The sequence below is a fragment of the Chlamydotis macqueenii genome, chromosome 14, assembly GCF_036417535.1.
Source record: "Chlamydotis macqueenii isolate bChlMac1 chromosome 14, bChlMac1.mat, whole genome shotgun sequence".
Classification (NCBI taxonomy): Eukaryota; Metazoa; Chordata; class Aves; order Otidiformes; family Otididae; genus Chlamydotis; species Chlamydotis macqueenii.
In genome coordinates, this window is record NC_141569.1 from 13,560,558 (window position 1) to 13,578,272 (window position 17,715).

At 56.5% G+C, this 17,715-nt stretch overlaps 1 protein-coding gene across 1 annotated transcript; it reads left to right on the plus strand.

The window, feature by feature from the left end:
• Positions 1 to 710: 710 nt before the first annotated feature.
• Positions 711 to 15,286, plus strand: LOC104483163 (LON peptidase N-terminal domain and RING finger protein 1). The gene is made up of 12 exons (XM_086759132.1): positions 711 to 1,243; positions 4,184 to 4,302; positions 4,966 to 5,088; positions 5,682 to 5,813; positions 6,549 to 6,660; positions 7,463 to 7,553; positions 8,853 to 8,967; positions 9,614 to 9,735; positions 10,144 to 10,302; positions 11,306 to 11,468; positions 11,558 to 11,704; positions 12,817 to 15,286. Exons 1-12 carry the CDS (start codon positions 850 to 852, stop codon positions 13,012 to 13,014), a joined length of 1,875 nt encoding a protein of 624 aa, XP_086615258.1. The 5' UTR covers positions 711 to 849; the 3' UTR covers positions 13,015 to 15,286.
• The last annotated feature ends 2,429 nt before the right edge of the window (positions 15,287 to 17,715 follow it).

Consider the following 17,715-nt stretch of genomic DNA (forward strand, 5'->3'; position numbering starts at 1 on the left):
CCCCTCTACACTGGAGGGACACCCCTCTCCCCAAAATCATCCTGCCATGATGGGTCTGCAAAGGGGCCCAGCCTCACCAGCCCCGGCTGCTCTGAGGCACCACACCACCCTGCACCCAGGGCCAGCTCTGGAGACCCTCAGATGGCTCAGGCTCCCCACACCCTGGGCTGCTCCCGAGCGCTCCGGGCACCCCACACCCCAGCCGCCCTGGAGCATTCCACCCTCCTGTCCCCATCCCAAAGCGCCCTGTGTCCCCCAGCCCTGTCCCGCAGCCCCAGGCAGCCCGCACCATGGGCTGGGCTCCAGAGAGCCCTGGCCCCACTCTGGACCACCCCAAAACACCCCCCGCCCCCCAGCACTTTGCACACTGGTCTCGCTTCTGTGCCCCAGATCCCCCGCGGGGACCCTGCACCCCGGCTCTCCGGAGCCCCCCAACACCCCCGCGACCCAGGGGATCTGTCTCGGAGCCCCCCCCAACCCTCCCGCACTCCACGCCGGGGCCAACCCGCATCCCACGCCGGGAGCGCCGCCCCCCCCCGCGGCCCCGATCCCGTTCCGCGGCGGCGCTGCCGGTACCGGTGGCTCCGTTACGAAACGCGGCCGGGGCGGGGCGGGGCGGCGGCGGCGGCGGCCAATGGCGGCCCCGGCAGCTCCGTCACCGGCGCCCCCAGCCCGTCCGGCTCCGGGAGGAGGAGAAGAAGGGGGGGACGGGGTCTTGCCCCGGCGGGACCGGCCGGGCCGGTAGCCCCGGGGAGGATGGGCTGAGCCGGGCGATGCGCGGGGAGCTGGCGGCCCCGGGCTGTGCGGGCACCGGTGACCTTTAGGGGCAGCTCCCCCTTCTCGGCTGCGATGAACCGCGGCCCCCCCAGCCCGTCCTCCCCACTCCGGGAGGGGAACCCAATCCGGCAGCCCCTCGGCCCCGGGAGCGGGGAGTTAGACCTGCTGCGCTGCCCTTCCTGCCTCCTCCTCCTCTGGGAACCGGTGACCGTGTCCTGTGGTCACTCCTTCTGCAAGCCGTGCCTCGGGGGGGCCGTGCCCCCCTCCCGCTGCCCCGTGTGCCAGGAGAGGCTGAAGCTGCTGGGCGTCGAGGCAGCGAGGTGCAACGTGGTGCTCTGCGGCCTCCTGGAGAAATGCGTGGAGCGGGAGAGCCGGCTGGCCTGGCTGGTGGCACGCGTCCGGGACCTTCTCGCCCATGGGGACGCGCAGGAGGCGCTGAGGATGGCACAGAAAGGGATCGAGCTGGGTAAGCATCACCGGGCCTGAAGGGCTTGCTGGGGTGGGTTGGGGAGCGAGGGTGCTGGGCGCGAGGGGCCAGCCCCACAGCTGAGAGGGGGATGCGTGGGCTGTGCTGTTGGAGCAGGTAGGTACCAGTGTGGGTCACTTTGTCACCATGGTGTCCTCTGAGCCTGCGCAGCCCAGAGCTGGGAGACCTAGGAAGCTGGAAACATTGGAAAGGCAGAGCTGGTGGGGATGGGCAGGGGGATCCCAGGTGCTGGGCATTTCTCCTGTGTCTGCGGGTGTCCCAGGATGATGGGAGGGGACGAGTGGCTGGGCAAAGCTCTGCTGCTCATCCCAGGTGCCAGGGCCACAGGCAGGGCGCAGAGCCTGTGTCCCACTGGCCACATGCTTCAGGCATTAGCAAGGGAACGGGGAGGAAAGAGCCACAAACGGCTTCTTGCATCTTGCCACCCGGCAATATTTCAGGGTCAGAGGAAAAGCTTTGCCCAGGGTGAGGGTGAGCGTTATGTAAAGCGCCTGGGACTTTTCCAGTCCGGGACAGACGTGTCCTCACACCCAGAGCCTGGCAAGGACACAGCCTTGGCCAAGCTCCTGCGTCAGCCCCACGGCATAGGGCAGGGTGTCGTGAGTGTCCTCCCCCATCCCCGTCCCCCTTCTGCAGTCGGCTCTGGCGAGACATTTGGCAGCAGAGTCAGGATCGGGCCCGGGGGGGGGGTGATCTGCTTTAATGTCTGGCTGTAAGTGGATTTCTTGGAAAGTAATGCTTAAATCAAAGGGGTTATACAATGTGTCTGGAGCAGGGGGTTGGGGTGGTGGAGGCAGGAGGTCCTTTCTCCACCGGCGTTTCTATGACAGCAGTCGGCTCTCCTCGCGCGGTGCAGACACTTATTCATCGCCTGCTGCGAGCCAAGTGCCAGGGGTTCAGGCTACGCCTGGAACCAAAAGGCTGAGTGGGCCAGTCGATGCTGGTGTTGGCAGCCGAAAGCAGGTCCCTTTATGCAACCTCCCGAGGCGTCCGTCTCATACCCTGCGCACCCGTCCTGCCACGCAGATGCACGTGCACAGTTCTCCAGTCCTGTTTCCCTTACTGCCAGGCTTCTGTCTGATTGGGGCGTATGATTCTATCTCTTTTTAAAAAGCCTTTGTGAGTATAAGGAGAACTCTGTCCTCGGTTTTCCCTGCATGCTCAGTTCCCTGAAGGACAGGGGAAGTCCAGCTCAGGGCGACGAGGAAATTGCAATCGCAGCCACAGTGCCCGTAAACCTGCGCTTCCCGGTGCTGCTCGTGCTTGGCCATGTGGGTGGTGATTTTAGGATGTGTTTTCCAACTCCTGCAGCCCGCTTTCAGGCTGCACAACTTCTTTTGGGCTGCCCTTCGCTGTCAAACACAACCACTGATAAATGTTTGACCCACGCAGATTGTTTTTTTTTTTTTTTTTTTTTTTGTGTGGTTCAGCGTCGCACTGCGGGCTAGTTTGCAGTGCAGCTCTCTTTCCTTGGGAGGAAATAAATTGTCAACTTTTAATCTTCTGTTTTTCTAAGTGAACAAAAAAATTGCACTGTAACGCGTAATGTGGGAGGCCTCCTGACATGCCTGGAGCCGGCAGGCTGGGGAGCTCTATCAGTCACTCACCAGCCGCCGGGGCCGCCAGCTGGCTTACGTCCCTGATGTCTAATGATATCATAGATCAAAAATAGCTTCAGTAGAAGAGAAATGCAGAATTCATAGCCCCGTTTTACACATCTTGTTTTCTCCAAATCAGTCGCTTTATCGCTGGGCCGTGCAAATGTTCGCGTGGGTTTGCTCGCGTGGAAAATAAGCCCCTAGACTTTGTACCCATGAGTCCGTCTCTACCTGCCGTTAGCGGCTGGAATATTTCATCTCTGTGCACGTGCTTGTGGGACAGGGTATGGAGCAGCAAGTTCCCATGTTCCCAAGTTCCAGGACCTGACGTGAGCTCTAAGGTCCTGGGTAACATCATAAATGAAAGTAAGCTCTGCGGGGTTGGATGTTGCTCTGCTGCACTGCTCGGTGTGGCCGGTGCAGCCTCTACCCGTGGCAGAGCTTGCTCCTCCATGAGATGTGCTGAGCACCTGGGCACGGTGGTAGCGGGGCAGGCAGGGGTGCGGGTAGACGCCGGCTTCTGTCACAGGGCTTGTGTCTGGTCCAGACCTGTGGTTTGTCGGCAGAGCTGTGTCAGCACCATGTTTGAACCAGGGCACGAGGAAAGGCTGCCAGGGCTGGTTGTGCAGGAGACATCGTCAGCAAGGATGTCTTCTGATGAGGGCTGGTGGGCCACTACCTAGCCCCCTGGACTCCACTCTCCCTGGATGCTCAGTTCTCTTCCTCCAATTTGGGAAATCTCGGCCTTTTCTCATCCTGAGTCACATGGTGGGGGCAGATCCTTGCACCCCTCCCTGGTTTCCTCTCTGCCCCAGGAGAGCGGTGGCAGCCAGGTGGGTCCGGGAGGCTCCCTGGTGTTTTGGGATTGCAGGTCTCAGCAGCTGCAGGCTGGTTTGGTAACGTGTTATTGTGGCTCCGCTGGGTGAATCACGTTGCAGAGCCTCTCATGGCAACAGCTCCCACAGGGTTACGCGTATGGTGTAGCCTTTTTGCTGCATCCGAAAAGGATGGATAAGAGCCCAGATCCCAGCGGGGCTGAGCCCCAAGGCTGAGGGGGCCTCTTGGCTGAGGGCATTTGGGAGAGATGGGGAAAAACAAAGGGAAGAGCCTCAAAGAGTTTAAAAACAGATATTTAGGGAAAATAACTTCCTTGCTGAGACTTATGAGGCCAGTGACTCCTGCCAGAGGAGCACAGGAGCTGGCTGTGCTCAATGCGAGGCAGCAGCGCAGGGACCGTCTCGCCACAGCGGGGTCTCCTGGGCCTCATCCAGCCCTGCTGCACATGAACTCGTCACACGAGTGACGACATTTCTCTTTCCAGTCCCAGATGCCAGCTCCCTGCGGCTGTGCCGGGCAGAGGCGTTCGTGGTGCTGGAGCAGCTCCCGCGGGCGCTGGAGGACCTGGACGCCGTGTGCAGGGCTGAGCCTGGAGAGCACGAGGTGAGCGGAGGGGAGACCCCATTGACTGTCTGCACTGGGAGCAAAATCTCCCTGTATGGCAGCAGTTTCCCCCTTTCCTGAATTTTCCTAGCCGTTGGATCCACCCTGCTCAGGAATACACTCGCCAAACCCATTAAGTTGCAAATCCAGGCTGCAAGCGCTGCGTTGCACTAAGGGGAGGGGGCTGGCACCGCGTCCCTCCTCGCTCGTGCACAGACGGTGAGGGCACGTTAGCCATGCTGGTGCGCGGGATCGCAGCTGGGAGCTCGGGGAAGCGTTGGCTGGGCGCTGGGCTGACCATGGAGAAGTCAGCCCTGGGAGCTCGCTTTCTGGTTTGTGAAGCACACGTTGGCAATAGTTTTGCAGCTTCAAAGACAGAAGCCCTGGAGGCCTCCTCTCGGTCTCTGTAGGCTTTGTTTGCTTGGCTTTTACAGCTGCTGCATTTTGGAAGAGCCCTATATGGGTACCTGGCTGTGGATGGATTTGGCGGGCAAAAAGGACAAATCTGAGCATGGGAGCAGCGACATGTCCGGCTGCTTTGACCTGGGATGGGAGCAGGCAGGAGGCTGGAGGGAGCTTCCCTCAGGGCTTGCATGGGAGCTCAAGGGCTTGTACTCAACTGGTCACTGTCTCATAGTCACCACAAGTTTTTCTACTCTGCAGGGCTTCTTCAGGAAAGGAAAGGTGCTTTTGGAGATGGGACAGAGAGCTGAAGCGCTGCTGGCATGGGAGCACTGCCTGACACTCAGTCCCCATTTCCACCCTGCTCGGAGAGAGATGGAGAAGGTGCGTGGGCCGTACCGAGGCGAGGTCCTGTGCCCTCGCTGGGAGATGCCCTTGTCCTCTGAAGGACTCGCATCCATCATGCTTGTGCTGCTCTGGCCAGCAGTGGGATCAAGGGAAGTTGGGTCCTTGTCCAAGAGCCTTCCCATTGCTCTGATGCAGGTTCACTCATGAAGAAAACTCCCCTTCCTCAGTCCATATCTTCAGGTCTCAGGTTTTGCAGGGTTAGATGCTGACATGGCATGAAGTAGGCTTCGAGGCAGCATCAGCAGTCACCCAAGGCAAAGCAGCCAGCTGAAAGCTGTCACTGGAGAGTCATTTCTGCAGATGATTTCAGTGCAGCACCCACCCATGTACCAAAATCACTGTTACCAGCCCTTAAAATACACCATTTTGTTCGCTGCCTCGTGCTGCTTTCTTCCTTACATGCTGCTAAGGCATTTGTTTGACAGAGAACTCAGTGAGCGATGAAACAATAACCTTGACATGTCCTGCGGTGAGCAGGAGGCTGCTCTGGAGAAAGAGGGAGCCTGGCAGCCACCCACCTCCCTGCTTCCTTCTCCCAGCGCCCCCTGAGCCCTGCTTTCTCCTTGCAGATCCTCAGGCGAGAGGATGCTGCTCCGCCACGCACAGTTGCTGCACGCCTGGGTGATGCTCACCAGGGCTCCACTGGTCCCCAGGTTGACGGAGAGAACCCTGCGCTCCCATCGTCCTCTATACAAGCCCAGGTAAGAGAGCATGTGATGATCTGAGTCCGTGATGGGACATGATGTCCCTTTGGGACATCCCAAATCAGGGTTTTCCAATGGTGGGAAAGGAGGTGTGATAAGGGGAGGCTGTGCAGGACCATAGCCACGTGCACGTGGTTGTGTGCTGGGATGAGCAGCTGCAGGTAGCGGAGGGTGGGAGAGCAAAGACGCCATCGGAGCTGATGCTGCAGGGATGAGGAAAACAGAGGAGGCTCTGTCTTCATACCCCTCCCAATTTTATTCTGCAGTACTTCTGGTAAGATTTTAGACTCTCATGGTGTTTAAAAACCCAAGTCACACTACAATCAGGGAAAAAAAAAGTCAGTTTTTGTGTTTTTTTTTTTTTTTTTAATCCAAAACCCACATTTGAGAACAGTTCAGACCATTAGCATCTATTAAGGAAAGCTCATCTTTTGCTCTTTGCCTTCTGTAGATGAATTTGGCAGGTTTGGAAAGAGAGGGAAATAAGAGAAAACGGGCTCAGGTACACCCAAATACCAGGTGGTACGTCTGGACAGAGTAAACCCATGTTTACCCATGAGATGAGCAGGAATGTCTGAAGGCCACGCTCTCCTGCTGTCCCGTGGACGCAAGATGTTAATGAACAGCAACGCAGGAAGCCTGCTGGTGCCATCGGGCTTGCTGGGACAGAAGGGGCTGTGCGTTCAAAGGGAGAAGAGGTTTTGGGCTCAGTTTCATCTTTACTGTGTCTAGGATCAGGAGGGAGAGCCGGCGGATGGCAGAGGGGACGCTGGGTCTGAGCATGGCCAGGGGCGACGGCAGGAACCGGAGGCTTTGGCAGAGAGGCAGGACCGGTGGTTGGTAGGTGAGTGTCGTCAAAGGTGCCAAAATCTCATCTCATTCAAAATACTTATTTAAAACCCAGCTGGCACTGAAAATGTAGTGTTTGCACCGTGTACCAGCTCGGCGAGCAGACATCCCCGGGGCACACGATGGGGCAGCTCTGGCCAGAAACATTCACCACTTCTCACGTGTGTGAGGAGAATCCAATCTTCCTGTGCTGCGCTGGTGAACCCCACACCTTGGGGTCTAGGTTGGTGAAAAGTTCTTGCTAAAGCCAGCCATCACTTGTTCCCTCTGTGGAGTCAGAGAGAGGCTTCCTTTGGTTCCCACGGGTTTAGATGGGTTTAGGTTTAGGTTTAGATTAAATTCCTGTGCGAGGGACATGCCGTGCCGTGCGCTGGGGGAAGTGGCACCTCCGTTGGCATGAACTTGCCATCAGTGTCCGGCCAGGTGCCTGCCACGTACCAGGGTCTGCATAAAGTGGTGATGATAACTCGTGGCAGGTCTCCAGCGACCTCCATCTGGGAGCTTCTTAGGCCCCTTCATCTCCCTGTGCCTCAGTTTCCCTGCCTGCAAAAGGAGGTAGGAAGATACCACCTTCCTCTGCCAAGTACCATGAGAGCCACTGATGTAAAAGGTGTGGGTGAACACGGATGGGTTAGTAGAGGGCTTTATGTCGCATTTCCTAGCGGTTTTGGTTTTAACTTTCAAAGCACTGTGTAGCAGCTAACTACTTACACCTCAGAACAAGGTCAGAAACCAAAAATTAGTTTTCAGTGTTGAAATGGCGGGTTGTCTTCTCTTTACCTCTCTTTTGCCACTAGATGATGAAGAGGAAACAGCAGCGAAGTGTACCCAGCCATGCCTCGGAGAGCTGCTGAGCGTATCTGACTTGGAGTGCTCTCTCTGCATCCGGTGAGTTCTCTGGTGGGAGAGCTTTTGGGATGAAGAATTGGCACCTGCTGGGTTTTCCTTCCCGGTGTGGATCTTTCTTCACATCTTAATAGCAAGCTCAGTCCCCCGTACTGCTGAAACGCGGGTTTCGGTAGAGATGAGAGATAAGAGGGGAAGGCAGACGCACGCGTTGCCCTGCCAGGCTGAGAGAGCTGAGATCGCCCCGTCTGAGGGTGCAGCATCGTTAGGTCTGTACCGCTTGGGATGTCGACGTGGAGGTGGGGATGTTCGGCGGGGTCAAAGACTGAAAGCAGTGGTTGCCCTTCGTAACCGCCGGCTGGAACAGGAGGGTGTTGCCCCAGGGAAACAGCACCAGTGACAGGGGCATGGCAAACCCAGAGAGGAATGTTTGTGAGCTCCTTGCCTGGAGATGGAAAAGAGGACAGGGCACAACCCGTATCCATCTGCTGACTCAGGGCTGAGGAAGGGCTGGGTGCTGCCACAGGGCAGGCTGTTATTTCTGGCGTGTCCCAGGACCTCGAGCAGTTGTGCAAGCAGCTGCTGGCAGAGGGCTGGGCGTCGCGGCGCCAGACGCACAAGACGGTCAAGGTCACCTGTGCGGTGGCTTTGTCCAGGTGTGGGCAGGGCACAGGGGAGTGACACAGGGGAGAGAGAGAGAGCAAGGCTGTATCTGGTCCAAATTGGGTGGATTTAGGTCTCTTCTGAGAGCAGGGAAACAGTGTTCAGGAGGAGGCAAGGCATTCCCGAGACCTTCATTTCATTTCTGATCCTGGAGCCCCTGTGAGCGACCTGAGTGCTTGCTGCCAGCTCTGCCCTTGGAGCAGGGGAGGAGGAGTTTCCATTGCTGCCTTTTGGGCTGCACCACTGGGAGGGTCTGGGGACCTGCAGCCCTGCCGGGACCAAGGGGTGCCAGGTGTGTACTGATGTGGTCCACGGGGACCCTGCAGGGACGGGGAGCCGTGCTCAGGCCCGGAGCAGTTCTCATCTTACATCGTTGTGCAAGTCCGACAGCCTGAGCCCAGACTTCTAATTAAAGGAATAAGTTAGGAACCTTCACATTTAATTAACAAGAGTTACGAACGAAGCTTAGCCAATGCAGCTGTAGTGAAGGCAAGTGAAGCGAAGGCTGAGACCAGCCGGGGTTTCCAAAGGAGGGTGCTGAGCCAGACCTGGGGAACAACAGCTTTGAGGGTCCCCAGCCCTGTGAACGGAGGCTCTGTGAAGTCTGTCTCTGCTGGGCTTACCTGTGCTCGTTCCGCCACCTCGCTCTGCAGCCCGTTGACTTCGGTCCCTTCGCAGGATGTTCTTCGAGCCGGTGACGACGCCGTGCGGGCACACCTTCTGCAAAGAGTGCCTCGAACGCTGCCTGGACCACCGGCCCAACTGTCCCCTCTGCAAACAGAGCCTGAGAGAGGTGAGGGCATGTATCCCGTGGGATGGAGCCCGAGGGAGAGCCAGGCACCGGCTCTGGCTGCTGGCACCATGCCCAGGGCTGGGGTGGGAAGGTGCGATGCTCTTACGTTAGCAGTTCCCTGGCACAGCGGCGTCAGCTCCGCTTACATGGGGATGACCAGACAGTTGATAATTAAGACCAAGAGATTCATTTCCACAAGATGCCACAGTGATTTAGTGAGATTGTAAACAGGACTGAGAGGTAGAGCGAGAGGGAGAAAGAAAGAAGGGCATGCTAATTACTTTTAAAAATGGAAATGGATGGAAAACCTGCTAGCCTGGAGAGTTGATTTAATCTTTAATGAAAAGGGATTTGGATGAGACCATCAGGGAAATTAGGTTGTCATACAAGGACTGCATCACTGTCAGAGACGGGACGCTGCGCTGGACGGGCCCGGGGTCTGAGCCGTGTCTGGAGGTCTCAGTGGAGCTGACATCCCGTCCTGCTAGCTGGCTCGACATCCCCCGATGGGTTTCATCCCTGCCTTTCTGTGATCTAAAATTACCCTCAACTCCAATAAAAGTGAGCGTCATTCAGAGCCTGGCAGGGCCTCAGGGCTCCCCCTCTGCTCCTCTCCAACCTATTTCTGGGACTAATTTTCTTTTAGTACCTGAAGGCTGGAAGCTACAACCCCACTGTGCTGCTGCAGGACATCTTGCTGGCCACCTTCCCCACGCAGCTGGCCGAGCGCCGGGAGATGCACCGGGCTGAGATGGCAGAGCTCTCCAAGTAAGCAGGGAGCTGCTCCAGCATGCATGTTTGAGTATGTATGCATGGGGAGCCGGGGCGGGGCACCGAGGGGGCTCTCCACACCACATACCATAGCTCTGGCCTGGTTCTGCTCAAGTGGTGTCTGTCCCACTTCTAGAACCACGTCACAGCAGTGCTGGGTGGGTGCGCGCGTGCCCCATGGGGCACCTGGAGCTGAGGAGGCATCTCTGCAAGGAGCTGGTTTGTGGGCAGAGTCGGTCCTCGGGCTCTTGGTGAGCTGAGTGGAGGCTTTGGTGTTGCTCTGTGCTGGAGCATCACTTCTTGGGGTAAAGGACACATCTGGTTTGAGGGAGCAGCTGTTGCAGAGCCCTTGGGATGGGATTTGCTCCGGGAGGTTTCATAGTAGTCTCTCCTCCTGTCCCTCAGCCTGACCAAGAACATCCCCATCTTCGTATGCACGATGTCCTTCCCAGGCATCGCCTGCCCTCTGCACGTCTTCGAACCTCGCTACCGCCTCATGATCCGGCGGTGCCAGGAGACGGGCACGAGGAGGTTCGGCATGTGTATATACGAGCATGGGAAAAGGTGAGCTCCCAGGCAAGGTGGCTTCCCTCTGCCCTGGCTGATTTGCCCCTCTCTGCTCCAGCCTCAAATTTCTAAAATCCCAAATAGTTCAGAGAGAAGGAACCTATCCCACTGCACCCTGCAGATAAGATCAGCAGGGAGGTGGTGCATTCCCCACACAGCAGAGTGAAACAGGACCTTGCTGCCTCTCAGCGTCACCACCGGCCGGGCGAGGAATGGGGCCAGCGCTGGAGCGGGGCAGAGCCAGTGGTGCCTGTTAAATACAATGGTCTGGGAACAGCTTCTGGCTCAGGACGTCTCTGAGCTGCGTGGTTCCCTGGCCGTGTCCTCCAGCTCCTTTTAGTGAGCACTTTAAAACTGCAGTATTTCTCATACTCTATCCTTAACGAGCTAGGAGAGGACGCTGGGCTAAATGGGCTTTTGTTTGGTGTAGTGTGGCCATCTTTGTGTTCCTGATGGCACTTCCAGATCTCGGGTGGGCTCAGTCCCAGGCTCCTAACCCAAGTACTCTGTTAAGTACCTGTATCTACATAACATATCCTCCCCATGCTCCGGTCCTGTTCAAGTGAGATGAGATAAGTAACATTTTCTGGGCTTTGGAGTATGTCTTCAGGACCAGTGGACATCAGGGCAGTATGAGGACCCAAGGCCAGGTTGGATGAGGCTCTGAGCAACCTGATCTGGTTGAAGATGTCCTTGCTCCTTGCAGGAGGGTTGGACTGGATGGCCTTTAAAGGTCCCTTCCAACCCAAACCATTCTGTGATTTTATCATTTTGGTATGAGGCAGATCCAAGGGAGTGTGGACAGTGTGCTTGCTATTCCCTGCCCTCTTAGCAGCAAGTGGGAACTGAACAGAGTTGAATGGATCTCTGAATTTGCCCCCTCCCAGCCAGCTTGTTCCTGGGCCTTTTTCTCTTTGGAGGTGGTGCCTTCGGGAGAAGCAGCTCTCCCACCACTGGTATCCCAGCTCAGCTCCTCTTTTCTCTCCCTGGCTCCCTCCAGTTTTGCTGACTATGGCTGCATGCTGGAGATTCGGCAGATCGAGCTGCTGGCGGACGGGCGGTCCTTGGTGGACACCATCGGCAGGAGGCGGTTCCGGGTGCTGAGACGCGGACACAGGGACGGCTACAACACTGCCGACATCGAGTACCTGGAGGACAAGAAGGTGAGGGCAGAACCGAGGCAAAAGCTCCTGCTGCGGTGGGACAGAGCCTCTCCGTGGACACCTCCTGTGTTCCTCTTCCCTCTGCGCAGGTGGCTGGGGAGGAGCTGCAGGAGCTGCAGTGCCTTCACGAGAGCACCTACCGCTTGGCTCAGCGGTTCTGTGAGCATGGAGACCTTGCCTCCAGGCACGTTTTGATGCAGCATGGACCACTGCCGGAGAAGGACGAGGACATCCAGGTAATGCCCTGAGGGAAGGGATGCTCTAGATGGAGAGGGTACCAAGAGAGCCTCTGAGGCAGCGCCGTTCCTGCACTAACCACTCTGCTTCCATGCTTAGCTCCCCACCAAGATGAGTAAAACAAACCCCGGTTTTCAGTCCTTTTACCAGTTATGGCATCTCTCACTCAGAGCTGTGGTAGGGCTTGTTTGTTAAAACTGTTTAACATTTCTTTAAACTGTTCTTGGAAACCGACCACTGAGTTTCTAAAGCTTTCCCAAACTCTTTTCCTAAATGATAATCAAGAAACTGGTTTGAAAAAAAAAAAAAAAAGGGCAAAACACTGAACCCCACAGCTCAGCGAGTCCATGGTCTCCTTTCCCATCGTGTTCCTGTGAAACAGCTATAGTTGGCCAGAGGAGAGGAGCTAAGAGGGCAGGATCCAGTTTGCTTATTAAGTTGCTCTGGCAAATTCAGATTCTATAAAGGAAAAAAAGAAAAAAAAGTCCAAAATTTAATTTTCACTCTTTTAAGAAAGTGTTTCCTGCCTGGATCATTACAAATAGGCTCTTGCTGGCTTGTCCCAGGCTAAGGCTGTCCTGGCCAGCAGTTGCATCAACGCTGTGCTCAGAATTACAGAACGATTCACCCTCCTTCAGCTGAATCAAGCATTTCCCTCTCAGTTTGGCTCAGGTTTTAAAAAAGCCGGTTTACAAAAGCACTGCCCAGCGGTGGTGCCTGGCCTGCGCCTTGCCTCTGAGTGACGACAAGGCAAATGCCCCAAAAGACACCGATCGTGCAGGATTTGGCCCCTGTTTGCAAAAAGCATTGCCTTAGACAAGGAAACGCACAAGATATTTCTTTGTCTCTTTAGTATAGACTTTTTCCCGGTTACATCTGTGTCTGGAGGCTCCCTGGGGAACGCTTGTCTGGAAATTAAATTAGTTTATCCAGCAGTTTTGAGCCTGGGCAGGCAAAAAAACTGTTCAGAGGAATACCTCCACCAAAGCTGGCATTGCTATCCTGACAGGAGCAAATGCTTCCCGTCAGCGATGCTGCCCAAAGGCCGCGCGTTCACCTTGCGGTTCCTGACCCGAGGGTCTTTCTCTCTCTCTCTCTCTCTCCCATCCAGGCTTTGGCAGACGGCCCAACATGGTGCTGGTGGCTCATCTCCATCCTGCCCCTTGACCCATCCTACCAGCTGAATCTCTTCTCCACCACCTCCCTGCGTGCCCGCCTCATCCAGCTGCAGCGCATCCTCGCCGCCCTGCTGCAGCAGCCCCGGGCCGGGCACCCGCTGCCCGAACGCAGCCCCCGGGGCCACGTCTGAGCCCCCTGGCCTCTCTGCAGGGGAGACCTCCACTCTCTTGGGTTTCTCTGTGTGTTGCCTCTCAGATGGGGCTTTGAGTGACCTGGTCTGGTGGAAGGTGTCCCTGCCCATGGCAGGGGGGTTGGAACTGGATGATCTTTAAGGTCCCTTCCAAGCCAAACCATTCTATGATTTTGCGTGTGGTTTGAGCCCCACTCCCCAAAAAGTGATGAGCTGGGCACCCTCTGCTCGGCTCGGTGAGGCCAGTGCCGCGCTGGCAGCAACACTACACCGTCCAGACCGCTGCCGGGAGCTGCTCGGTGACACGGCTGTGCTGTGCCGCCGGAGAGGGGACTGGGCTGGAAAGGTGGGCTGTGTCTCGGGAACCAAAATCACTCGCTGAGCTGCTTTGGCACTAAGGAGAGTTCTCCTTGGGGCAGAGGACAGAGTGCCAGGATCATCCCTGTTTTGGCTCTTCCTCGTTGAAGGGCAGTATAGGGATTTTTGGTAGGTGGTCCAGCTCTGTGCAGCAGATGTAGAGGCCTGGGAGAGCTGGCACCAGGAGACAAAGAGGTCCCGATGGCTTCCCCCAGCCTCAGGGAGCTGATGACTCTGCCTCCACTTACGACTTTGACTTAATTTCTATCCAAATGAGAAGAAAGGTAAAATTGAACAACCTAAAATGCATAGTCCTGCTCCCAAGCACCTGCATGGCCACATGAGGAGGAGATGCTGCTCTCTGAATGTACCCAGGTCCAGATGTCCCCTTCCCACCGCTCTGCATCGGTGCTCTGCCATGTTCACTGTGCCGAACTTGCCGGCCACTTCCTCAAGTGCTGTCTCCGCTGCCATGAAGTGCCATGGAATGGGGGGATGTGGCAGCATCGGTGCTTTAGCCTCCACCCAAAGGCTACTGTTCCTGAGCCTGGCTGGGTTCAGGTTGCAGGGTCGCAGCTGGGGGCTGGAAGGAGCTGATGGCATGAGGGAGTTAAGCCTGGAAGTGGTTTTGGGAGACTTTCTGCTCCTGTGTTCAGTGTTTCTTACAAACTTTTTGCCTCCTCAGGAGAAAATCAGGATCTGAGCTGAGGCTGTGTCCTTGCGCTTGGGACCCAGCACAGTTCAGGATCCCCCTCAAAGAGCGCAGGGAAAAGTCAAAGGGAGCCAAACCTCTGGAGAGGCGGGGAGGGGGTAGGACCAGTGACCGAGGCCGAGAGCCCCATGTCAGGGGAGCAAGTGCCTGTCTGCAAGTGCCTGGCTGCTGCTGGCTTCTAAATACAGGGCAAAGACCGTCCCCCTGCACAGAGCAGGCTTTCCTCCATGGAAATCCTGAAGGTTTGAGATTTTTGTCTCCCATCCACAATTTCAGTGGCTTTGGGTTGAATTTTGGGAGTGACATCCACTTAGTCATCGGATTAACGTTGCTTCCAGAATTTTTTTCCTGCTTTTCTCAAAGGCTCCGCAGCCCAGCTGGGGTCTCAGTGGGCTGTGGGATGTGTGTAGGGGAGAGAAAACCACTCTGGGGCTGCAGTGATCCTTACTGCACATGTTGCTGAGCTGTGCCCTGGGCAGGAGGCTCTGGACACAGGTCTGGAGAGGTCCCTACCCAGGGCCACCACTTTTCCATGTTGCTCTCTCCAGCAGTGAGAGGTCTCGGTCCCTTCTCTCCAGCAAAGTGTCTCCCCGGCGCAGCAGTCAGGGGGAGCTGGGGGCTGGCTCCCTGGGGACCACAGTCAGTGCAGGGCGGCTGAGGACAACTCAAAGCTGGATTTGCTTCTCTACCTTTGAGCCACCTTCGCCCCAAATTTGCTGCTGTCACTGGGGCACCATGACTCCCCCAAGGGGCTGTAGCCTCGGGATGTCAGATCGGGGTGGGCAGGGGTAGGTGATGGAGGGATGCCTCCTCCCAGGGCAGGTGCATGCAGGTGGCAGGATGCCACTGAAGTTTGGGAAGTGCCTTTCTTTTCCACAGGGTCAGTGTGAGCTCACCCACTGATGCCACACCCCTCGCCTACCCCCCGGAATTGGCTGGTCCCCAGGTGTGGGAGCTCCCATGCCACTGCAGGTCCCTCCATCAAGGGGGTGGCATGGGGGGGGTGGGGGGGGGGGTTCTGCACCACATCCATGCTGGGGGAGAGCTGGGGACCAGAGCCACATCTGCCTGGCTGCTTGGGGAAGGGACTCGTGCAAATCACTCCCGTTTGCCCAGAGCACCTTTGGGGTTTGTATTAGTATCTTTGCTCTTTGAATTAAATTTTATTTCTGGTCATTGAAATAAAGACCTTTTGTTGTTGTTGTTGTTTTGTTGCTGGGTGTTTAACTTTCAGCCACTCATTGATGAAAGTGCTTGGGCATCACCAGGGAGATTTGAGGATGTGTGGACAGCTGACATCCTGGCAACAAGGGAAAAAAAATAAGGTGGTTTTGCTTGCAGAAAGTGAGCATGTGAAAGAAGGCAGGCGGGACTAGCTCCTGGCTGTCATTGCAGCTAACGGCTTTCGGGAAGGATGGGAACCAGGAAGCCAGTGTGGTAGACGTACTGACCAGTGTGGGATGACCCTGGAGGGTGGCGATGTCCTTTGAATGCTACGGAGAGCATCTGTCCCTGTCCCAACTTTGTAACCGTGGGCACAGGGCTGCGAGCCGGGAGCAGGTTAGATTTTGGCAGCTGGCATTAGGGATGGGTGACAAGCCAGGGAGACACGCGCGAGCTCTAAAACGAGAGGGTGGCCCTGGATGGAGAACGGGATGGTCTTCAACCATCCATGGGGATGTCTGCCTGGGACAACTCTCACCTGCCTCTTGCTCCCACCTCACCTCTTCCCTGTGTCTGTCTGGAGTCCGGAGCTGGCACCAGATCCCTTTGCCGTGTTGTCCTTCTCCACTAGATGTCAGGAAGAGGCTGAGTGCAGGCGAGGAGGAAGGCACAGCGAAGGGGGTGTGCAGCATCAGCCGCTGCTAGAGCCTTGGCCATGCTTTTCTCAGCCCCAGCCCCAAAAGCAGCCCCACTCTCAGCCCTGGCCCTGCACAGTGAGCAGGGCTGGGCTGCCCCGAGCTCTCCATCAGCACAGAAGTGAAGCTGGGATGGCTGCAGCGCATCACAATGCCACTTCCTCTTTCCCAGGGTCTGTCCTGGTAGATCCTTTCTCCACTCCAACCAGCAAGGTCTTCCTTGCCCTCTTGGGACTGGAGCAGGGGACTGGGGCTGTTCCTCCCCATCCTCATCTGGCCACCCTGCTCATCACAGCCTCAGCTCAAAGGTGGGAGAGGAGGCAACTTCTTGTCTCAGCACACAGCTGGTACATAGTAGTGTTCCCACAGCCCCTTGCAAGAGAAGACTCCACATCTCACAGCTCCACTGGAATGTCAGGTTCCTTCACTGAGCAGCTGGGATCTGGATGGGGGCAGCTGGGAGGGAACTGGCCGCACCCACGCTGCCACGCTCCCAACCTTGCCCTAAATGTCTACCTGGATGAGGGAACCCCAGCATTCCCAGCATCAGGTGGGACTGTGAGGTGGATGTTGGGCTCATTACTGGGTCCTACCAAACCATCCCTCCTGAGATGCTCTACTCTCCAAGGTCTATTTTAGGCAGCTTTCAGACCCAGGCTGCTGTGGCCTGACTGTCTGCGGGGACCCAGAGGACTCGGAGCAGCCAGACAGAGCTCATTCCCCAGCTCTGAGGGCTCCTGCTTCACCTTGTCCTCTGTCGTGAGCCTGTGGAGAGGCCAGATCTGCTCCTGCTTGGCACAGCTGGGGCTGGCAGCTATGGGCACCACCAGCCTCTCTGCCCCAGGCTCAGTGGTGGCATGCACGGCAACTTCACCCCCAAATCAGCAGCCAGAGCCGTGGGGAGATGGGTCCATATCTGCATAGACTCCTCAGAGGCACTCGGGGTCCGAGGGAGATGAGCTGCCTGGCCCTGCAGCACAGGCGCTCCATCCCGCCTGCACCGCTGCGCTGTGCTTGCTGCTGCTCGGATTCATTTCCTCCCTGTATTTTTCCATCTCCATGTGTGCTCCTTCCCCGCGCATCCCAACAATAACTAGTAATGCTTTCTGGCCTTTATGTAACACTTGTCATTGGAGCTTTTCAAACGGATATCTGTATCCTTCTCTGGATTTTATAGGAAGGAACTGGGGGGTGGAAAGAGGACACATGTTGCCCAGGGTCACCCAAAAAGGTCCCTGGTAGTCATGGGACCACTTCTCAAATGGGTCCCTCTTCCTACCACATCCAGCCCCCACCTCTGTGGATGCTGGGATGTAACCTGCACCTGGATTTTTCATCCCCGGGGAGGTACAAACCAGAACTAGCACTGGCCTTGCTCCCACCATCCCAAAATGCATCCTCCAGCTGCCCGACCTCTTCTCCAACAGCATCATTTCCTTCCTTCCCATTCAGCGCCTTCAACTGGAGACATTGGTGACAACTTCCCCCACATAATACTGTGGGCAAGCAATTAACTAAAGAGGCAAGTAATTAATACAGCAGGTGTCAGGCTGCACCTCGTCTTTCTTTAACAAATGGTGCATTTCCAAACTAATCAGACCAGCCGGTACTTGAGATAGTGGAAAATCAACACTAGATTGTTCGAGCTAAGATTTTCTTCTCCTCCAGCAAGGCCTTGCTTGCACTGGAAGAGGAGCACAGTACATGCTAAGGTTAATGAAGGTGGGAGGAAAAGGGAGAAAACCAGCACCTAATTTTTTTCCATTCTTTAGT

Excerpts from the sequence above, each read along its gene's own strand:
- LOC104483163 (XM_086759132.1), top strand. The coding sequence starts at position 850 with ATGAACCGCGGCCCCCCCAGCCCGTCCTCCCCACTCCGGGAGGGGAAC. Across the intron at positions 4,303-4,965 it reads CTGAGCCTGGAGAGCACGAG|GGCTTCTTCAGGAAAGGAAA; the intron begins GTGAGCGGAGGG and ends TCTACTCTGCAG. Across the intron at positions 8,968-9,613 it reads GCAAACAGAGCCTGAGAGAG|TACCTGAAGGCTGGAAGCTA; the intron begins GTGAGGGCATGT and ends ATTTTCTTTTAG.